General features: G+C 47.6%; 1 protein-coding gene and 1 pseudogene across 1 annotated transcript in view; both read right to left on the bottom strand.

The window, feature by feature from the left end:
• Window positions 1-5,961, bottom strand: part of LOC121148529 (beta-galactosidase-1-like protein 3) — a 71,286-nt gene extending 65,325 nt beyond the window's left edge. The window contains exon 1 of the mRNA XM_040968597.1: window positions 5,897-5,961. Coding sequence (XP_040824531.1) covers window positions 5,897-5,961 — 65 coding nt within the window. The remainder of the gene's footprint in view (window positions 1-5,896) is intronic.
• Window positions 5,962-6,695: 734 nt separating this feature from the next.
• Window positions 6,696-16,647, bottom strand: LOC121148540 (annotated as a pseudogene).
• Between the last annotated feature and the right edge of the window lie 7,372 nt (window positions 16,648-24,019).

Raw genomic sequence — 24,019 nt, 5'->3', positions numbered from 1 at the left:
AGGAAGGACCACTCTTGGGTGCCAGTGTTTGCACACACTCCACCTGCTGACTCCCTTAACCTTATTTTATCTCTTGCTGCTGCTTTATAGGTCTCCAAAGAGTTACTTAGCCCAGGGTCTGATTTATGTTGTCACTCTCTTCTAAGAGAACTTGGGGGACTGAGGTAAGATGCCTAGATTGCCAAAGATGATGAAGAATCACATCGTGCTTCAAAGACAGAAGCAGACAAAACAAAATCATCACAAGTCAGACCTAAAATTGTCAAAACCTAAACCATGGGCAGGCATTCGGTCTAGCATTTTCCCTAGTAGTTAAGGTGTTGGTTTTTCAGAAACCACCTGCTATCTGGAAGCTCAGAGCACCCTTCTCCATGGCCTGAGGCACAACTCCCAGGCCTACACATGAGTGTAAGCTCAACATAACTAGAAGATCCAGGGGAATACATGTAGAACACGACCTCTGACATGACTGGAAGATCTAGGGAAATAGACGTGTCATATAGCAAATTACAGTGTCTTTGGTGGGCAGGTGGGGGAGATCTACCAGAAGACACCCTCCTGCCCTCCCTTTCATGAACCTTTATAACCCTGGAATTTGTTCTGAATAAATGGACATTTTTCACCTGTCTCTCTCTGGTGCTTCTTATGGGCAAAGAACACGATTGACTCACTTTCAGTAACCCCGAGATTGGTTGAGATGTTTGTGTACAACATTGGAGCACCTGGGTTCAACACTTGCCTTTGCTCCAGACCCCAGCTTCCTACTTACAAAGATGTTTAGAAAGCAGCAATGATTTCCCAACTGACTGGATTTCCATGTCCATATGTGAGAAAGTAGAGTTGAGTTCCAAGCTCCTGGCTCCAGCTCTGACCACAGCCAGAAGCTGTTATGGGTATCTGGGGAGTAAACTGACAGGTAACTCTGTGTGTGTGTGTGTGTGTGTGTGTGTGTGTGTGTGTGTGTGTGTGTGTGTGAAAAATGGCCAATTTCAAAATTATCTGATAAAACATACAACAACTTAATAATTTTACAATACTATTTCTTGGGGTTGGTATTCTGACACAGTAATTAAGCCTCGGTCTGCAGTGTGAGCATCTCATATACAATTCCTTGTTTGTACACCAGGAAAAGCAGTGAAAGGTGGTCCAAGTGCTTGGGCCCCTGCTTTCCAGGAGAAAGTCCAGGATAGAGATTCCAGTGCCTGGCTTCAGGCTGGCTTGCGCCCATTAAGCAGGGAGGAAGTCATGGAGAGTAAGCAAATGGAAGGATGAAAAGCCAGTCCTGGTCCCGGCACATGCCACTCTGTGCAGTAGATAGGCCAATCTGTCCTACAGTTCCAGCACCAGTGGGTGCTGCAGCATGGCTCCACCAGGCCATGTTGCAACTCAATGTAGGCAAACAGTTGCTGTAGCATTTCCCAACCACGTCTGCCCCCAGTGCCAGTTTTTACACTCACTAGTGAGAGCAGTAGTCCAACACTGGAGCCCCCAGCCGCAACCAGCATGAGGCTCGCTCCCAGCCAGTGGGTGACCCAGCCTAGTCTGGCATGGCCTACCTTGCCTCAGAATTCCCTTATGGATGCTGTAGCATGCTTCCTTCCAACCCGTCCCCAGTTCCAGCTTATGCCGGCAGGTGTTGCAGTCTAACCCAGCCTGACTAACCTTCAGTCCCAACCCTAATGTGCAATGCCTGGTGTTGCAACCCACCTGGCCTGCCCTACACCCCTTTCTCACTCCCATGCTAGCCAGTTGTTATTGTGAACTGGCCTATCCCAGCCTGCTCCCAGACCTGACCCATACAAATGCTAGAGGATTCTGTAACCTGATCTTGTTGGGTTGCTCCCAGCCTCAACTCTAACAGTCACCAGTGGTGACTGTGTCCTGACAGGAATTTCCCAAGCTCCTCTAGCAAACCACCTCGCAGCCGTAGATCTCACACACATTGGTGGGTGTTTGACCCATCCTGTCTTGGCCTATCTCCTGCCCTGACATTCACCAGCAGGTACAGTGGCCTTGTCTATCTGGCCCACATCCAACCCAGCTCTCATTAGTGGGTGCTACAGCCCAGCTCCACCTAGTCCACCACCATTCTCAGCTCTCATGTGGTTCAGCAGCTACTGGTGACCTAACCCAGCCTGTCCCATATCTAGTGTGGCTCTCGTGAACACCAGTGAGTACTGGAGCCTAGCCCAGTCTAGCACACTCCCATATATGCCAAGCAATGCCGCAGTCAAGTTCAGCCCAGCCCACTGCCCTCATTCTGGCTCTCACATTCACCAGTGGGAATCACAGCCTTACAGGGATGCCCTTAGCTCCCATTCCAGGCATGTTCCTGGCTGTAGATGTTGCCTGTGCCAGCGATAGCTCCAACCACCCTGTTTGGCTCATTCTGTCTTGACCCTTGTATAAGCTACCTCACCTTGGCCTGACCCTGCTCTCCCCAGACCCAACTCTCACTGGTTGGTGCTCTAACCTAGCCCTGCCCATCCTTCCCCCATCCCCAGCTCTTATGTGAGCAAGTGGGTATATATAGATATCTAGTCCAATATGGCCCACAACCTGTCTTGGCTCCCACATGTGCCTGTGTGTGTTACAAGTTGGTCCACCTTGCCCAGTCTACCCACTGAGCCAGCCCACACATAAGCCAACAAAGAAGCCCTAATTGGTCTGGCCAACGACCAGCCTGAACTCTCATGCTCACTAGTGGGAGCTATAGCCTAGTAAGGGAGTTCTCCAATTTTCTGATTAGGCCTACTCCCAAACTTGGGTCTCAGGTGCTAGGGCCATGTGCAGCATAGTCCATACCCCCGTCTCAGCCTTTGTGAGTGCTGGAAGATACTGCATCTGATCCACCTCACATTACATTCTTGGGTGTGCCTGAGGGTGCTGCAGCTTGGGCCAAGCTGGCCTATTTGGAACCATTGTTTCTGTAATTATTGGTAAGTTTCATTGTCTTGCCTATCTCAGCCCATCATCACACCCCACTCTCATGCAAATGCAGGCATTACAGTCACATAGAAATGAACTCACAAATTTCCCCACTGGATCTCCACCCAGATTGGTTCTGTTGCATGTGAGTTAGTGTCATGGCCTAGCCTATCATGCCTGCCCCATGGCCCGACACTCACTGGAGGGTAGTGTGGCCTAAACCTGCAAGGCAGCCCCTGCCACCATGCCCCAGCTTTTATGTGCTTCAGTGGACTGTGACTGCTGCGAGGTAGGCCAGCCCAGGTCTCCCACTTGGCAGGTGTCCTGGTATGACCCAGACATGCCCTCTGGCTTCTCCTCTCCAAACCACCCAGCTTTGACCCACTCATCTACCTGTGATTGCACTGGCTCTGTCCATGGTTGTACACCAGAAGTTATTCCTCACCTGCAATCTACTTCATCAGAAGTTCCCTGTCAGACATATCCTCAAATACCCTCCTGGGACAATTGAAGACCACCCTGCCCACCAATACATGACACAATCTGATTGCTGGCATTCCAGTGGCATGTCTTGCCAGCCTGGGTCACCACCCACCTTCCCAGGTCCACGCTTCAGGACAATCTAATGTCCAAATTTCTGTGTGTGACTTTGGCTTTGTAACATGTCAACATGTTTGCGTGTACTGAATGTTAAAAGATTCAGGAACAGAGCAATGTATGCTTGCACAAGCCATCAAATTTGTTAGTTTTAAAAAATCCTCTGGAGAGGTATGGTGTCTGTGGCAGGTGCTAAGACCCCATTGAGAAACACAAATGCTGTGTAGCAGAGTGGCACAGGTTTCAAGTCAAGATGATATGAAATTCTGGCTTCCTAGTGATTCCCACTCTGGGAGGAGCAGGTGATGGCACAAGCACGTGGGTCTCTGACACCTGCAGAGGAGGCTGTGATGTGGTTCCTAGCCTCTGGCTTGGTGAGAGCAAAGAGCACATGCAAAGGTTCAGAGATGACACAGTGTCAGGGAAACCAGATGGCTCAGTGTGTGTGTGGTATGTGTGTGTGTGTGTGTGTGTGTGTGTGTGTGTGTGTGTGTGTGTGGTATGTGTGTGTGTGCACGCACACGTGTGTAAGGGCAGTCTGCAGGGGACAGGGAATGGAGGTACCAAATGTCAGAGAAGGAGCTGAATCATTCCCTGAAGGGAACAGAGCAGAGCCAAACATGGAGTTGAAGGAGAGCAGGCATTCCACACATTACAGAGCTGGAAATAGAGAAAATCCACACGGGGGCCAGACAGGACAGCAAACCCACCAGCCTGAATCAGCCTGTTCCTTCCTTCCTGCAGATTGTGCTCTGCATACAGGATTATCCGAGCTGGATGGGGAGACCCCAGGCCATCCGTGGCCACACAATCTAAGTCAATGCCCAGGAATGGTTTTTTTAGGCAGAAGCCTTTTTTTTTTTTTTTATTTTGCCTAAAATCCTCATGTTTCTTGTCCTCCATGGACACATCACTCACCACCAGTCCAAGTGCTGTCTTGTTCCATCTATCACCCCCAAGACTTAAGAAAGTCAAAGTCTGGATGTGCACCATACATCCCAGAGGCATGCCACAGCTCCCAGAGCAGAAAATCCGGTGTATTGTGGCCCTAGACACTGGATACTGCACAGCCCAGCCAAGCTTCCTGTGGGCCTGTCCCATGCCTCCTCGGTGACTCCCAGTAGGGTCTAGCTCTTGGGACGTTGTCATGTGGAGTAGATCTTAGGGGACACAGACCAGCAGGACCTTATGTTCCCAGGGTACTTCCCCACAATTGCAGGTAGGATGGTAGGATTGTGTGGGGAGGTTACTCATGAATGCTCTGCACACAACCCAGGGCCCTACTCCTGTAAGATCACCGCAAATCCTATGCCCCTCATGGGGGTGCCCTTGGCATTTCTCTGGAGTTACTTATCCGTGTCAGTTTCAGGAGTTATCCATTATGCTGTGATCATTGCTCCAGCTGTAGCAGGCGCAGTCCCACATGTGTGCTTGGATGCCACAGAGCTGTGATCCATTCTGTGGAAGCATCCATTCCACTGTCAGATGGGGAAGAAGGGACACTCACAAGAGAACCACCCTCTCCCCCAGAAACCAGAACACAAATGGGTGGATAAAGGGTCAGACGTCCTCTCCTTTCCTATGACATTCACTCACTCGCACTTTCCACAAGTGCCAGAGACCAGCTCCAGCTGACTTCTGAGCTCAAAAGGATGCATGGATTGGCAAGAATGAAGAGAAGAAGAGATGTGGACCGCTATAATGGACAACTCAAAAAAGCTGCCTTCTTTATTTATACACAAATCATTACAAACTTTTGTGCATACAATTGTTTCATTTTTACTACATGGTTAAAAGAATGATGACAAAAACAATTCTAAAAAAGCATTATTATCATTTTACTTTAAAGAAAACATTCTCAGTTAACCATTACTCATTCAAACCTGCAGACACCCGGCTGAAGCCAGGAACTCCACGGTTGGCACCACATGCAGTTACATAGTGAAAGGTGGTTTACTTAAATCCAAAATCAAATTTCTAACATTAAACTTAAGCTGATATTACTTTAAAATCAATAATGTAAAATTAAAAAGAAAGCTTATAAATGAAAGGAACTTATAAAGGCATATGTCATAAATCCTTACTAAATCCTATAATCATACACTAATTGCCATCACCTTCACCTAGTACTGACTCAATTGCTATTTGTTCCTTCATTAAAGCGGAATGGGAAGGATCAGGTTGGCTCAGCCTTTCTATGAACAGGGAGCCTTCACAATAAACTTCTTTTTTATCTTTTCAAAGGTCTGCCAGGCAGACCTTTTCACTTAGCAGGGGAACCCTGACCAGAGAAAGAGCTCAGAGATGCTGCTGAGCTGCTCACTATAATCCTGAGGTCAGGAAGCCATAGCATCAGCAACCCATAGCTTACCTGACAGGTGGGTAAGATGACTGCTCAGAATCTGACCAAGAGGAAGCTGTGCCCACTTCCACCATAGCAACCAGAGCAATGAGGTACCAGGAGGCCAGCACTCTCCCCAACACACTAGTGTTTATCTGTGCTTGTCTGCAGCTTACCCAGCACCACCCACATTAAGATAATATTTTTAATGGAAAATTAGATTAAAGCCCAGAAAAATATGTTGATTGGGTGGGTTAATCTGAAAGGGCTAACAAAGCACCTTTTTGAAAATCATAAACCATGCTTCCTCCACCTCTTCACAGAAGAGACACTGTGAGTTTCTGGATCCAGAAAGAAAGGCAGGGGTCCTGGGCCCTTTTTGGGACTTCCTGGAAATCACATTCTTCACTCCTAACTTATTGCTTCCAGACAGCCCTTGACACAGATGGCAGGCCAGCTCACTGTCCCCATGTAGTCACCACAAGATGTGTCAGAACACAGGCACTGTTCAGGACAAAGAGGGTGAAGAGGGCATAATCCAACAAGGTTTCTTTAGCCCACTCACCTTGGGTGCACATTTAAGTCAACTCAACCTCCATCTACCTTCTTTGAGCCTACGTTCCTGACACCCCTCCAAGGGGCTTCCATGACACACCTCCCTCACTAGGCATCCACAGGGCCTCCATAACCCAGTAGCTGTTGGGCCTTCATGACCCATCTCTGGCTGATGGGTCTCCGTTGATGACTCATCTTCGTCCACTCTACTTGTGCTTAACCCATGGCACTCCACTGGCCTCCCTGTTGTTATGTCTGTGTGTACAAGAGTTGTCTAGGACCCACCTTTGCACTGATCATCAATGTTATCCCCATAGTTGGCATGCCCATGGTTCTCCACCAGGATCCTCAGTATGGTGTAGCCCTGCCAGGAACATAGTGGTCGATGCTGATGGCTGGATGAACCAGCCATGCGCTCCCAGTTGCACCTTGGGGTTTATTGGTGGACCCCCATTCTTCCTTGAGCTCTGAGGTCAGGAGTGAGCCCCAGGCAGTGAGGAAGCCATGGCAGCCTCTCGACAGTGGCAGCCTGTGGTAAAAGAGTCTCACATGTCCCATCTTCCTCTGTGACTCCAGCCCAACTGGTTCAGATGTGGCTGGGGCTAGCCATCATCTGGGTCCCAAGGGGTAACAAACCTGGATCAAGGGGACAATAATCTGCATCGTTTTATAGTCCATGAATCCTATGGATACTGTGTCCAAGAAGACCTGCCAGAAAGAACAGAGCAAGCAGCTCTGGTCAGCACTGGGTGAGTGAGTACACAGCATGCATGTGCACCTTGGGCCCAGCAGGGTATGGCCAGAACATGCCACACATCCACCATCAGAGTATCCTGCACGCTGAGGATGGCTGATCCTGTGAGATGGACAGTAGACCCTGATCCCATGCTTACTTGACCCCGGTCTCGCACAAGACCCCTGAGGATGCCAGGCAAGGTGATGGTGGTCTCATACAGAATATACCCAAAAGATTTGTCATTTCCATCATTCACCGGCATATTCTCCATGTTGATGAGCTTTTGAAATGTGATAGGCTGCACACAGAAACTGGGATGAGGAGAAAAACAATTCACTTTTTCCATGGTCTTTTGAAGGTGTGCCATAGCAAACAGACTCCTCGTGGGTCATACTCTAGAGCCTGGGGTAGCAGGGAAATCTAACCTAAGCCTTTGGGGTTGCAAGTTAGCAGACAGACCTCATCCCGGGGATGAGGGGGACAGTACCTAGAGGGCCATGGAGACAAAGAACATTAATCCTTTGTTTTAGTCTGCCTTCCTGTCACACTAACCCCAAGGCCACCAGTCACAAGGTTGAGAGAACGGAGTTCTCGTAGTAGAGCCACACAATTGAGCAAGTTCTGATAGCTTTAAGCCACCATCATTTTTGCCTGGCAGCATCCCTCTGACTTGGCCTAGCGCCTATGTCCCAGAGCCTCCTGAGGCATCCCATAGGATGCTAGCACATCTCTGAGTGCTGAGGTGGAGAAGGGACTTGAAGCAACATCTGGCCTTTCTCTTGTGGCACTTGGAGGTTCCTGGGTCCTGCTCACTTACTGTGGGCTGCCCTGTTCCTCCGGTCCCAACACTCACCTCCAGCTACTGTAGGGCATCTCACAGTGGCAGGTAGAAAGAAGGCTTCATTGGGTCATAGGACATCTTGGGAAGAAGGTCAGGTGGAGAAGGCAGAAGGGTACCTGCAACATGCAGATGGCAGGGCCACCCCTAGAGGACCTCATTGTCACTGCCTGCCCCTGCTTCCTACCCAAAGAATTTTGGTGCTGACAGGAACAAATCTTGTCTAAGGTGTGCGACAGAGGACTGACACCTACAGCATACAAAGTTGGAGCTGGGAAACACAAAGTATGGTGAGACAAGACTCTACAAAGCTCTTCTGCCCTTGCCTAGGATGTCTGTAAACAGATCACCTGGGATTGAGATGGGAGAAGGAGCAGGGGACTCATCAAATGTTTCAGAACAAGTAAGGCCAAAGGTGGTGCCTGGGGCTGCAGCTTTCTGGGTACCTAAGACAGTGCCAAAGAAGTCTCGAAGCTTACAGTACTTGGCCATGTAGTCTCCGGCCTCCGTCAGCACTGCATCATAGTCTGCAAGAAACCAGGATCTGTCACTGGCAGGTTCCAACACTGCAAAGTGTGCACAGCAGCAACAGGAGAGAGGAAAGCGGGCACCACGCATCAGCATCCCTATCCAGCAACTGCTGAGACAAGCACTTGATGTGAGAGCCAGTCTACTGATGTGTCACAGGCAACCAAAGCTACAAACATGACAGGAGCTGTTCAACAACCAGACATAGCTGGGGTTTCCCACTATAGGCAGAGATACAAAGGCAGGGGCCACACTTTTCCAAGGGCCTGAGTGGTCCTCCCACTCTCAGGCAAGCCCCCTCACTGCCACTGCCTTATCCTTTCCAGAGGTCTCTGAGCACAGCAGTGGCTCAGAGGCCCACTAACCAGCTGCAATCCCCCAGTGCCTTCGATTCAGACAAAGCACTACCTTCCCCAGGTACTGCACAGACAAATCCAGTTGGGAGACAGAAGCAGTTCCCAGAGGGCTGGCCATGAGAAGTTCCAATAGTGCACATGCTGGGCCGGGCCAGGTGAGGGAGCACTTGCCATAGCTGGTGACATCAGACTTGTATTCATTAAAATGCATGGCTCCATTGATGAAGCCAAAGTTGATGTCTCCGTGGAACATGTAGAGGTTGATGGAGGTGCAGCATCAACGATGGCAGACACCATCTGCAAAACCTCTGCAGGACAAGGGAGAACAGTGACAGTGGAATGAGGCAGAGTCCTAGATGAACCCCGAACCTTTCCTTCTCTTGTCTTTCCTGGGCCCTGGTCGGGGGGGGCGGGGGGCAGCTTTACTGCTCTGCTCTTCAGGCACAGAGGGTCCAGGCTACAGTGGAAGTGATTCTAACTGAGGCTCCAAGCATAGACCTCTGTATTCAGATCCAAGTCAACTCCATTAACTGCAACATGGACAGCTTGCCCCACATTGGTCCTGACAGCCCAGCCAACATGCAGCCTGCTAGTAGATGACAACAATGTGGAAGCCAGGATCACAGACTGTTCCCCCAAAGATGTGAACAGAGAACATCACAGGAGATGGGTGACTAACAACTATACTCAAGCTGCACAGCGCCCCATCAGACTGGCATGTGTTAAAAATCACTGTAACAGTATTGTGTAACTGGGAGACACATACTCTTACTTCACAGCAATGATTAGAAAATCTACATCTTTCTGGAGAAGAGTTTGAAGCACAAACACAGGAAATCTGCAACAAATGTGCTGTGTTGAATCCATCATTGAAGGATGATATGCCAGCAGTGTACAAGGTGCTCACTAATGCGGGCATATATTTGGCATTTAGTGAAGTTCAATAAATAGGATCACTGGGCATTTCCAACAGATTCACTGGGAACAGGCTGGCTCACACACTGTGATTGAGCCATCAACGCAATGGAGTCTTTCATTTTGTTCAAGATGGTGATGTGAATCGATATCGGTAAGTATAGAAAGCTGTTGCTATGGGTTACAAACTATGCAGAAGGAGGTGATGGAGCAGCAGAGTGTCCGCGTGTATGTCTCAGAAGCAATTGTACACTTCAGGCAGGTGAATAGGCAAGCCTAAACTATATATCTCAACGTGCTTCCTCCAAGGTCTGAGAAAACATCTTCTCCAAACTTCATTTATCCTTGATACTTTTATCACTTACCACATTTTCCCTGTATTTTCTAGACACAAGCAGCAGGAACTCATTACTCAATCACAAGACTTCTCAAGATCAATGTGAAAAAGTCCTACTGTTCAAATGTCAAGTCAAGTGAGTCTGAAATATGAGTAACTGGTTATTACCCTTGAATAACCCCAGCACCTTTGCATTCTACTGTTCCATATACAGCAGTTTCCTAAAATGCATTCTGGGGCTGGTACAATAGCTCAACTGGTTAATCCTCCATCTCTGAGTGCACATCCCTTATGAGCACCAGTTTATGTCCCAGACGTTCCACTTCCTATCCAGCTCCCTGCTTGTGGTTTGGGAAAGCAGTAGAAGGTGGCCCAAAGCCTTGGGACCCTGCACCCACATGGGAGACCCAAAAAGAAGCTCCTGGCTCCTGGTTTTGGATTGACTCAGCTCCAACCATTGCAGCCATATGGCAAATGAGCCAGTAAAAAAAAAAAATCTTCTTTTGTTTTTCCTTCTCTCTGAAACTCAGGTCAACACACATGCTGGATATTGCCATGGCACCACTCACCAGAAGAATCCAAGATACTGTGCGGGACTCCCCATGAATCAAACCACCCTGTCCAGTACTCCATCACCAGTGTGGGCTGTATTCTCTGGGCTCCACAAAGTAAAAGTTAGGTCAAAAGAGACACAGGGAAACCCATCTCACAGGGGAGCCCCGGGCACTGTCCTCCTGACTCCTTTCTGGCTTCACACTATTTGTCAAAGACCAGAGAGAACAGAGCTCACACAAGGGCCAAATGTGCATGCCCTGCCACTGTCCTACACTGGTTTGATGTCTGGATCGTGCCAAGCTCTGCCCATCTTCTGGGGAGGAAGAAGCTTTGTCTACACAATGCCCTAAGCAAGAGGCACACCAGGGATGGGAGCTACTTGGTAACTTCTTCCTCCCAGCTTGACGAGTCAAGGGCTGCAGAGCAGGTCCAGCTTGGTTTAGACAGTAGCTTGTACAACTGAGCCAGAAAAGCAAGGCTTCACAGCCGAGACATTCAGTGTTGTGTTGCAGCTCCAGTCTGGATCAGTTCCCTGGCTGGGACTCTCCACAGGTGTTCAGGATTATTTCAGAATATGGATGCCATCCTACCATTGACCTAAAGATGCAGAACTCAGGCTTGCAGAATCCCTTGAGGATGTGGAGGGAGGCATCATAGTGACTACCACACTATGATTTCAAGCTCTGTGGCAGGGAACCACCCTGCACATTGAGTGACAGTAGATCAGGTGTCCTCCCTGTCTGTGACAGCCTGACATTTCAAGGACATTGCTTGGAGAACAGAATCTGATTCAGGCTGACCAAGATAACTCGTGGCCCATTGAAAGGAAGGTGCCAGTCATACCCAGACAGAAACAAAGCAGGCACACTGTCCACATCCCATGAAAGGGGCATACTCATCCTGTATTATGCCTCAGTCAATGAAATGATTCTAAGCTATGTTAGCACTCTGGGAGTACCAGGGTCAAGGTAAGTGGGTGACTGCTGGTGGCCAGGTCTGTTCCACAGTCTGTGGCTAACAGCTGGAATTCGGCAATCAATTGGTACTGCAATCTTAATCCGCCACTGTGTGAATTCTTCATCCATCTCCTCCTTACTTCTGGGCAGTAAAGCAGTAGTGATAGTGGCTAGCTCACACACTGTCTTCCACCTAAAGCTGAGTGCACAGCCCAGCAGAGGTGAAGCTCACAGCAGTCACTTGTACTGATCATGCTCATCACCAGAGGTGCGACAGATGTGGAAGACCAGAAAAGTGCCAGGGGGCATCACAACATCAAGCACACTGTAGGTCCATCCCTCAAGGAAGTCTTTACAAAGGAGAGTGTCCTCATCTCACTAAGAGACATCTTTCTGCACAGAAAAGCCCCGTGGCAGATACCTGCCTATGAGGAAGCAGGCATAGCAACCTCTTAGGCAGGAGCACAGAACCAGGTGGATCAGCCACCGGACACGATGCTTCTGCTCCAGGGTGACATCAACATCACCCTCGAGTGCTGCTCCAGGTCTAGGGATCAGCATGGACACAGGACGGTCCTGCACCGCGTGTGAGCTGCAGCTCAGCCCACACATTCCTGTCTCCTTAGGAGACACCGAATGACTTGAGAGAGCAGCTGGAACAAGACTGAGTTGGGAGGAACAGTGAGACCTGGACAAAAGTTCACTCACTGTCTGACCTTGAAGGGACCAGGCTTCCTATCATGCCGAGACATCATAGGATCCCGCTGGGTGAAAATATGAACAGGGCAGAGAGGCGTTCCTCCTCTGCCTCAGTCTGTGAGAGCCTGTGGGGTGAATGGAACCCACAGAAAGGAGGCGGGCATGTTAAAAAGGCTCCTCAAGAGACCACACATCTCACTCTTCCTGTTTCGGTCCTCACAGCAACACCTTGGCTGCTTTCCTGGCAGGGGTGTGGTACACAAGCCAGGGAGTCCTGAGCAACAGGAGGCACTCATCGCTGCTCAAGGTGCTGAGAGCTGCAGCTGCCCAGGCAATACGTACCTTCATACTTCAGAGAAAGGTGGTGAGAGACTGCAGCTCTGTGTGTGACTGCAGGTTGATGCTGGCCAACACTGGAGAAAAAGAGAAACAAACAGCAAATTGCCCCAAATTGGGAAAATGATTCAAAATCATTCTCGGTTCTTTCCTCGGTACTGCAAGCATTGTTACTGACTTTATTACACCCCCCTATTTTACTTCTTCTTGAGGGGTTAGTTTTTCTTTTTTGGGCTATAATATATTCATATAAAGTATATGAAGATATTTTAGATGGCTTTCCACATGTTCAAGAGAGATGCATTGCTTTGACTCATGGTTGAGGCCTCCTCAGGATCGTCCAGCAGCAGGCTGGGCTGGGAGGCTCCCTGCTCATTTGTTACTGACTGGTCAAAGCTGGCCTCACATGTGAGGGCTGTAAACTGTGCCCCAGTGGGCATAGCAATGCATGACAGGCACTAGGCTGGCCTGGCAAACCAGTGCAGTATGAAGCTGTCCTATATGTCCAGTATGAGCCGCTGATGATCAGTGACAAAATACCTGATGACAGCTGAGGCCTTGGGATTACTGTCACTTGCCTCGATGTTACACAGTGGCTACTAGAAAGGGGCTGCAAACCCTTTGTCTTGTCACACCCAGACACCTCCTCACCTGAAATTAAGAGACTGCTTGAAGACACGAGGCCTGTCTGAAGCTGCACAGAAACCCTGAAGTCAATACAGGATACACCTGGCTAACTAAACACAGGCACCTGTTTCCCCTCCTGGTACTCCACACAATGCAAAGACCGGGAAGGACAGGCAGATGCTCAGAGGAACTGGAGCAGAGAGGAGACATTAGTAAAGAAGAGTAAGGTAAGTGCATGACACTAAATGTCCTTAAAGAAAAGCAGCAGCTATGGCCAACTTTGCCTCCAGCCTGAGGCCTCCCTCATCCCACTCCAAAGTCAGAGCATCATGCAGAGGAGGACAATCTCCCCAGCCTCACGGCTTCATTCTCCATCAGCAGCCATGCTCATCCACTCAGTGGCGAGCACATTTCCCAAGGAAGCTGGACTTGAGCAACTGCAGGCCTGCACGACTTCAGGGTGAGGTGGCAGGGAAGGCAGAGGCAAGGAAGGCTGTGGCACGCCTTTGCATGTTGGAAACCTGCCTGATCCTGCTACTGCTTCTCAAAACATCACAGCATTGAGGCCCAAGGCTTCTCCAGAAACAGCAGTGCTCAGACAGGTCTCAGTTTCCATCCTTTAAGTACCACCATAGCCCAATCACCCACTAAGACTCACCTAAGCTGGCAGCCCTTGATGGCACTTAGTCCCGTTTTTTGAAGGGCAGACCTGACAATTGAGAACATCTCATCTGAAGATAGATCGGGGACAGAACAGCAAGTGACATAAACAAAAAAAGGAATAAATAGGTTGCTTTAATCCAGCAATAAAACATATTATGAGAAATAAAACAGGTCCAATGAAAATGAGATCCAAGAGCACTGGGATAGAAAAGCTGAGTCAGGCAGAAAGAACAGAAGTGCAAAGAGAAAACAATCAAAAACAGGAATAAATCAGGGACCGACCCTGAAAATCAACAAAAGAACAACATGAAAAAACAACAACAACACAGCGAGGAAAGACGGCTCAGCATCATCAGATAAATGCACTGGGAGACACAATGCCAATTTCAGCAGCAGACAGAAAAGAACACCATTGTGAAATGACCACAAGGCTAGGACTGCCTGCAGAGGGTGAGCTGGAACCAGGTGGTCAGGGCACTCCACCAGCCCTAGATGCAAAGAGTGCCCTGGGGATAAAAGTGACATCTTAAGAGACAAGAAAAGAGTGTTTCTAAATGGCCACCAGGAGAGCTGACACTGAAAAGTATCAGTGACAACTGCTGGGAAGATCTCTGGCAAAATATTGATTTGAAAGACAAAAGGGACATCAGGGAGGAAGAACCAAGAGAAGGATGGAGATGAAAAGAAAAACAAGAGAACTACCACCAGTAACTAGGTTTCACAAAGATGTGCAGGAGCAGACCCTTGGCTGGTGGGGCTGCTTTGCTCATGCACAACTACACAGCCACACATGCACTAATATGCAGCAAAAGTGTGGGGGAGTGGGTAAGCATAAAAAACACACAAAAAGAAGCAAGTTTTACAAGTACAGTGTTCTTTGGGCTTAATATCAAGAAACAGGAAAAAAGAAAAAGTTGAAGAGCTCAACGTGATTATTTCAGGGGAAGGAAATAAAAATAAGACCCTGGGAATGTATCACTTTGTTTCTTTTTTTTTTTAAGAGTAAACATATCGCTCCAGACAGCAGTGGGCAGCAGAGCACTATGGGTGCCTACAGGGAAGGCATGGAGGGTATGGAGAAAGCAGAGATGCTGGGCCTCCTTTTAAGGCATGCAGTAAGTACTGAGTGGACCACAGAGCGCCAAAAATGGGCGCTGTCATGGGGGACCCATGGGTGGAGCTCCCGGGGCCAGAACCCAGTTATGGCGCCACAGTGCCACCATGTGGAAATATGAGGAATCACCAACGGTCCTCACAGATGAGAGGCAGGTGCAAGTCGTTGACTCCCCTCAAAAGAGCCTTTCCCCCTGCACGGGACAGACAGCCTGAGTGCCCATCACATTCCAGACATGGAGGTAACAAGCTGGAGATGACAGCCCCTGCCTGCCAGCAGCTCAGCCTGGTAGCCACAGCAGAGGCCAGCACAGCTGTGGGTGGGGCGCACACATGAAGGGCCTTTGATCCTTTCAGCACACCAACCACGTATGGGCAAGACAGGTATAACCCACGTCCTCATGGAGCTGCTCACTTGGGGGAGCTGTGCTCTTCTTACACAGGTACAAGAGTCAGTGGAAAGGGGAGGCTTTCAACACACTCCTAACACTGCAGCGAGTGAGAAGCAAGGTGTTGCTGAAACATATTTGCATCCAGAAATGTGTAAAGAAGTAACTAAACATAAGACAGATGTGCCCGAGCAGAGAGAAAGGGCTGAAAATCACTAGATGGCTTGTGCCAGAAATGGTGGGAAAACAGAGCTGTGATTTCCTCAAGAAAGAAACCCTCAAAGCAGGGCAAGTCATCTAAAGGACGCCGGGTTGTGCTGATCAGCAAGCAGGGAAGGGCGACCAGCTGCAGAGCTCTCTATAGTGTATCATCTCTGATAGGGACTTTGCACCTCTCTGTAGCCGGAGCCCTGGACATGGAGCCGCCCACATGGGTAGCAGGCATAGCTTGCACACTCCCCTTGAACGTACCTCCAGGAATCATGCCCTTGCTCAGGCCGTCCGTGTTGTCTGAAGTCAGCAGCAGCTCCACAATACCACGGTCCTCCAAGGCCTGTGGAGCAAGAACACAAGTCAGAGTGAGCTGCCTCCTCTGAGCTTCTGCAGGGTGTGCAGCTGCCAATGCAGAAGGCCACATCCAGGAGGCTTGTGTACTCTTCTAGAGATCAGAGGCAAATCCACTCCCCCGGGCCTGCTATATGCAGCAAAGCTCCAGCGGGACTGCACCCCATTCACAGCAAGGGACAGGATATCAAACTATTGGCTACTTTCCTGCTCTGAGGCTTGTCGCATCCTGTGTGCCAACTGCCTGCAGGGCTTGTGAGAAAATCCCTACATCCACAGCTTTCCCTTCACACAGGACGAACCAAGATGGACTTGGTCAACAGGTAGGGCCAGGGGAGCCTGGCTGAATCCCATGAGAGCAGCAAGCACTGAGTCGATGCAGGAAAAAGTGGAAGAAGCAGCTGAGAAACAGCCAAGTGTGGAGTTCTTCCCTCTTCAGCCCGCTGAAAGGACACTCCAAACTCAGTAACACTGTGCTCAGTGTTTATTTCTCCGGTGTACTTCTCCTTCTCCCTTCGGGAAGGAAGAGCACAGGCATATATACACAGCATAAACCAATCCGCATAAAGGTCATTCCAACATGCACAGCGCACACCAATCCTCAAACAGGTCATGCGCTGTTCACGTGCACAGCACGCCTTTTACAGCCAATGGGAAGAGACTTCCTCAAACTGGTATACAACTGGTGGTGCTTTGGCACGGCACCGGGTGCCATCTTAGAGCTAAGCGGAATTAAGCTCCTGACAATTTGAAAAGCACATTTCCTGAGACAGAAAGGGGGACAGGGGGAGAAGGGATTTCCCATCTGCTGTCACTCTCCCCAGATGACTGTAATGACCAGGGCTGGACCATCCTGAAACCAGGAGCTTCATCTGGGTCTCCCCTGTAGGTACAGGGGCCCTCTTCTGCTTCTCCCAGGCACATTGATAGGGAGCTGTGTCAGAAGTGGAGCAGCTGGGGTTCGAAGCAGCCCCCACATGTGTTGCTAGAGTTGTAGGCAGTGATTTAACACCGCATGCCGCAATGCCTGCCCCAGTAAACCAGCTGTAAACAAGTAAGGTAAACAAGTAAGGTAATTTATTTTAAAAAAATCATCCATTTTTATAAGGAATTAGTTGGCTACCTCCAAAGAGGACAAAGACAAAATTTATAATTCTTCTCTCGTTTGCATTCCCACTCAGGGCAAGTGCAAGCTGATTTATTCAATGCCCTGAAATTAGTTGCAATATTCTTCTTGGTGTTTAAATTGTCTCAAATATACCCAATGGTGCCTCCTTGGTCTTGGGCTACACTTACTGGTGTCCCAAATCTTCACTGGGTTTCCTGTGCAATTCTGACATGAGTTTATCCCAAGCTCTCCTGTAACTTCCCTTCCCCAGGCTCAGGGACAGCCATAACCAGGTGGTATTGAGACATCATGATGATTCCAACATGTTGCAGCTTTAGGAATTTATATATTTCCCAATGAAAATGTGTGGGCCTGGCCTGGTATCCTAGTGGCTAAAGTCCTTGTGTTGCTTGTGCTGGGATCCCATGTGGGCACTGGTTCGTGTGCCAGCTACCGCACTTCCCTTCAAGCTCCCTGCCTGCAGCCTGGAAAAGCTTTTGAGAATGGCCCAAAACCTTGGACCTTGCACCCACGTGGGAAATCCAGAAGAAGCTCATGGCTCCTGGCTTTGGATCAGCTCTGTCTCTCCTTTCTGTAACTCTGTCATTCCAATAAAAATAAGGAAATCTTTTTTAAAAAATGTTATATGTAGGGCCCAGGGGCGTGGCCTAGTGGCTAAACTTCTTGCCTTGAACATACCCAGGATCCCATATGGGTGCTGGTTCTAATCCCAGCAGCTCCACTTCTCATCCAGCTCCCTGCTTGTGGACTGAGAAAGCAGTTGAGGATGGCCCAAAGCCTTGGGACCCTGCGCCCGTGTGGGAGACCAGGAAGAAGTTCCTGAATCCTGGTTTCGGTTCGGCATAGCCATCGGCCATTGCGCTCACTTGGGGAGTGGATCATCGGACGGAAGATCTTCCTCTCTGTCTCTCCTCCTCTCTGTATATCTGACTTTCCAATAAAAATAAATAAATCTTTAAAAAAATGTTATGTGATGGTATTATTTTCTGGACTTCCATAGTTTTGTATGGCTTCTCTTTCATCCAGGATCTTGACATATTACATTAGCCTGGTGTTTTCTGCACAATATTCATCAAATAGTTCATTTCCTTTTAAAATATTTATTTCTATTTGAAAGGCACATTTAGAGAGAGAGGAAGAGAGAAGAGAGAGGTTCACACTCCAAATGGCCGCAATGGTCAAAGCTGAGCCAATCCAAAGCCTGTACCCAGGAGCTTCTTTCAGATTCCCCATGTGAGTTCAGGGACCAAAGACTCAAGCCATCCTAAATTGCTTTCCCAGGGCATGAGCAAGGAGCATGATGGGAAGTGGAGCAAGCAGGACTTGAACCGGCATTCAGGTAAGATGTTGGTGCTATCAGGTAGAGGATTAGCCTGTTGAGTCGCAGCACCACTCCTAAATAGCTTATTTCTGTCAGTTTTACTACTAAGGAAAGTTAGTCATTTAATAGGATTTTTCCTTTGCAGTTCTTGTCACTAGAATGCATTTTTCAAAGACACATTGTTCAAGGTCTATGTCGCAATTTAATTGAAATCAGTTTTTCTCTATGTGTGTCTTAATTTGATATTCACTTGGGCTGCTTTGCTTTGGATGCTAACATTTGTTATTAATGTTGCTCTTTTCATTTTTAAAATATGTTATGTGATGGTTCAGTTGCTAAAGCCACAGAACTGTGTACTCCAGCCATGCTCACTTCTCGCTCACCTACCTATACCCTGCCCCTTGCTTGTATGTGCTGTTCCGATGGTTATTGCACATACTCTTCCAGAGTTTATATCTGAAACAAAATAAAGTCATGTAAATTTAAATCTGCACATATATTTCTATGCATTTGTATTTCCTTTTATTTTAGATAACACGTGGCACCTAATTTACATACCTTATGAATTTTTTTAAACTTACAATAAATCCTAGAGATTACTGTTTATTCGACATGCTTCACAAGTCTGTCATTACTTTAAAAAAAAAAAAAAAAGATTTTGGGGCCCGGCGTGGTGGCGCAATGGTTAAGGTCCTCGCCTTGCACGCCCTGGGATCCCATATGGGTGCCGGTTCTATCCCGGCAGCACCGCTTCCCTTCCAGCTCCCTGCCTGTGGCCCGGGAAAGCAGTCAAGGGCAGCCCAAAGCTTTGGGACCCTGCACCCATGTGGGAGACCCAGAAGAGGCTCCTGGCTTAGGATCGGCATAGCATCGGCCATTGCGCTCACTTGAGGAGTGAATCATCGGACGGAAGATCTTCCTCTCTGTATATCTGCCTTTCAAATGAAAAAATAATAAAAAATAAATATTAAAAAAAAGATTTAAAAAAATTTATTTGAAAAGCAGAGTCATAGAGAAAGGGAGGAAAGGCGGGAAAGAGAGAGAGATGCTGTGTATGTTGGTTTACCCAATGGGTAGAGCCAGGTCAATGCCAAGAGCCTAGAACTGCATCTGTAAGTCTTCCACACGGGTGGCAAGGGCTGGAAACACTTGGACAATGTTCTGCTGTGGCCCAGGTGCATTAGCAGGGAGCTGAAGCAAAAGTGGTGATCCACCATGTGGCTACACTACACTCTTGTCAAGAAATCCTCTAAAGCTGATTGCTTGGATTGAGGCCAATATTTTGATATTATGATAATACCACACTGAATTAGCTTGAATGTATTTTATTTATACTCACACATTTTCAGTATGTTTCAAGAGTACGGTTCTGGAAATGGAATTGCTGAGTAAATGCTGTTGTGGAGACTCTGTTGCATGCTGCCAACTTGTTTCTAAGTGTTGGGTCATTTTGCATTTTCTGCACAAATCAGTGCAAGCTTTGCTGTTCTCATCATTGTAATGTGGCAGCTGGGACAAGGCTAGTTGATTTTTGTTTACTACCACTATGTTTACATTTTTTTAGGCTATCCGTAATCTGATGTTTCCATTTTCCTGTTTTGTGCAAAACTGCATTTGTTACATAAAAAAAAAATTTGTTTGGAGTAGTCTCTTTGTTATTTAGGCACAAATATAAGCAAGTCATAGAAATATCTTGCTCTTGATGTTTGAGAATAAACCTTTACTTACCCCTATTAATCCTTATTAACCATTTGGGCTGAAATTTTGTATATTGGGTCAAGTGATATATAAGCTCATTTAAGGGAATCCCTGTGTTATCTATGAAAATTAATTTCATATCATTACTGTGGTCAATTTGGGAAATAATATTTTGCTGAGCAAATTAATTTATCAGAATTTCAGGTTGGAGGTTTGTGGGAAGAGCTATTCAAGAGTTTCCTTTCCTTTTCTGCTTTCAACCACTACTCCTGTGCTTTGCCTCATTTGGCATCTGTGCTTTCTCCCAAGGCAACACACTGATTCTCTGTTTTGCTAAATGTTTTCTAAGAGGCCGTTTTACGATTTATGCGTTAGTCCATTTTATTTCCTTTTTCCTGGCTCATTAAATTCCATTTTTAGTCATTCTCTTTGCTTACTGCTTGTAAAGAGTATCGTTTTCCATTTGCATATATGCTGTAGGTGTTCTCATCAAGCTGGAGGTATTTTACCATATTCTTGACGTTTTATGAGATTCTAAAATCATGCATGAGAATGTAGTTTTGTCAAATGCCTCCTTGACAATCGACGATGTCATCATGGAAGGCTTCTTCCTCAGCCTGTTGGTATGGTGTGTTACTCTGAAGGTGTCTGATGGAAAACCACATTGCATCCCTGAACGTTGCCCTGTTCACGCCTAGTGTTTAATTCTCTTACACAGTTGCACTTACTTTTGTTTAAAGACTTTTCTATTGAAGGTTATTTGCATCTGGAAGGCTGCTCTGCCATTGTCATTTTTTCCCCACAGTATGTCTATATTTGCTACTCGGTTCACTGGCGAAGGTCTTCTCTTTTCTGGCTAGAATGAGACTGTGGAGACTATCTACTGTTGGGTTGACTGTTGTAGTTTGCGGCTTTCATCAAACTGATGCTCCAAGTCCTTATCTGTCTGAAAGCTCTGGGACGGATGCTCCCCTCCAACCACGATGTAGTGATCTGAGCCCCTCTTTTTTCTTTGTTGATCTTGCCTAAGCTTTGCCAGTGTTAGTGATCCTTCAAGTCAGTGAGGTCTACATCAATAACCTGAGTTACTGTCTTCTCCTTTCAGTTTCTGGTATCTGGCTGTATTTTTCTTCTGTTTCTTTTTCTAGTCATAATGAGTTTATTTTGTCTTCCCTTTTTTTCACGTTGTCAAGCACTTTAATCTCTTCAATTCAAACACCGTATTAACTCTTTTTTAATTAATTAATTTACTTATTTTATGATTCCAAAGGCTCTTGAATTTCCCCCTCTACATACCCCCCACTGATTTCCACTATTTTATTTCAGTAATATAATTTTTCAGAAGCAGTCATAAGTCCATCATTCTGCTATTTAAGTGTATCCTGACATTGTAGGTATGGACAATGACAGAGTCCCTCATTCTGTTGTCAAGATTTAACAGTTTTCCTGGGAGTCCATCTTTGATGTGGAAGTAGGCATGTATGCTATATTATAACTTCACACCACAATAAGATAGTAATTATTATAATTTTCCTAGATGACTGTATGTACATACATGTTTACTTATATATCTATTGATTGTATCTTTTGTATGGAGGTTGTCTTATATCAGAGAGAGCATATGATATTTGTCCTGTTGAGGTTGACTTACTTCACTGAGCTTAATGGTCTCCACTTGTGACCATTTGGTTGCAAATGGTGAAATTTCATTCTCTTTAATGACTGAATAGTATTCCATGGAATAGATGTACCAGTTTCCTTATCCACTCCTCTTTTGACAGGCATATGGGTTGTTCCCATGTCTTTGTTATTATAGATTGTAAATATAGAAGTACAGGTCGCTTTCTCATATGCAGATTTTGTTTCCTTTGGATATATTCCCAGGAGTGGGATAGCAGGGTCATACAGCAGTTCAATTTTCAGTTCTCTTAACACTCTCCATACTGACTTCCATAGTGGTTGTACCAGCCTGCACTCCCACCAACAGGGAAGGAGGGTACCTTTCTCCCTGCATCCATGCCAGCAGGTGTTGTTAGTAGAGTTCTAAATGCAAGCCAATCTTCCTGGAGTTAAGTGGAACCTCAATATGGTTTTCATTTGTATTTCCCTGATGGCTAGGGAGCCTGAGCATCTTTTTATATGTCTATTAGTCATTTGAATTTGTGTGAAAAATGTCTGTTCATGTCCTTCACCAGTTTCTTCACAGGGTCATTTGTTTTGCTGTTGTCGGGATTCTGAATCTCTTTGTAAATCCGAGATATTAGTCCCCTATTACTTGTGTAGTGTGCTTCTTCAATTAGTCGATCATTGCTATTGTATCCCTGCCCAGTCCAGTCTGCTCCCAGGCTCAGCTTTCAGGCTAAACAATGGGAAGAGTGGGTCTGTAGTGAAGCCCATGCAGGACCCCCATCAGACTCACTCCCAGCCTGGAGTCTTGCATGTGCTAGCGAGTGCTGTAGCACAGTCTGGCATGCCTCAGCATTTTATAGTGTGGCTCTGCCTGGCCTGCCTCCAATCCTGGCTCATCCTGGTGGGTGTTACAGACCAACCTGTACTGGCCTGCAGCCCATCCTGACTCCCACTTGCAGGTGGATGTTACAGACTGTCTCAGCCAGGCCCACCCCAGACCTGACCCACATGTATGCTGATAGGTATTGTATCCCAGTCTGGCCTGGACTGTGCCCAGCCTCATCTCCCACACTTACCAGCCAGGCTGCATCTTAACAGGCGAGTTTCTCAACCTCCCCTATCACACCAGCTCCCAGTTGCAGATCTTACAGACATCAGTGAGTTTTTGGGTCAGTCTGTCTTGGCCTATCTGTAGTTCTAACATTCACTGGCAGGTACTATAGCCTTGCCAGAGCAGCACACACCCATTTTGACTCTTTCCAGTGGGTGTTACAGCCTAACCCCACCTGGCCCACTCCTAGACTAAGCTTACATGTGGACCAGGGGGTGCAGAGACCTACTCTAGCCCATCCCATACTCACTCTGGCTCTCATGAACACCAGTGGGTGCTGGGGCCTAACCCAGTCTTACATACCCCCAGACCCAGCCCTCATACGTGCTGAGGGATGTTGCAGCTTTGTTAAGCCAAACCTTCCCCCATTTCCAGCTTTCATGCTCACCAGTGGGAACCAAACCCCAATTGGGTCAGCCCCTTAGCTCCCCTCTCAGCCACAGATCTTGTACATACAATCGTTGCTCACACTCAGCCTGGCATGACCAACCTCCGTTCCTGGCCCCTCCATCACATGCTGCAGCCTAATCCTGTCCTATCTGCCACCATCCCTCTCTTTCATATAAACTGGTAGGCATGGCTTGCACCTCATCCTGGCTCCTGCGCATTTCAGTGTGTTAAGGTTTGGCTAGACCCTGCCCAATCCACACTGTCCCCCACTCCACCAGCCCACACATCTGCTGACAAGTGGGGCAACCAAACCCAGCCCATTCCCTGCCCTGACTCATATACTTGCAGTGGGGATTACAACCCACTAACATAGTTCCCCAAGTTCCTCCACCAGGCCACTCCCAGACCTAAATATCATGTGAGCCAGTGGGTGTTAGACCTTTGCCTGGCTTAGTCTGTACCCCAGTCTTGGCCTTTGTGTGTGCTGGTGGATATTGCAGCTTGGCCTGGCCTACACCCAGTTCTTGGGTGTGCCTATGGGTGCTGCAGCCTAGACCAGACTAGCCTGCTCCCAATCCCAGTTCCCAGGAATGTCATCAACTTTTAAGGTCATGTCTAGCTCAGCCCTCACCACTCTAAGCTCTCAAACATACCAGTAGGTATTATAGTCCCACATCTCTACAGAATCTGCCCCAGACCCAGTTCTCT

Source organism: Ochotona curzoniae, unplaced genomic scaffold, assembly GCF_017591425.1.
Source record: "Ochotona curzoniae isolate NIBS_2020 unplaced genomic scaffold, NIBS_Ocur_1.0 contig_1550, whole genome shotgun sequence".
In the NCBI taxonomy this organism is placed as follows: domain Eukaryota; kingdom Metazoa; phylum Chordata; class Mammalia; order Lagomorpha; family Ochotonidae; genus Ochotona; species Ochotona curzoniae.
This window is presented reverse-complemented; position numbering and strand designations above follow the sequence as displayed.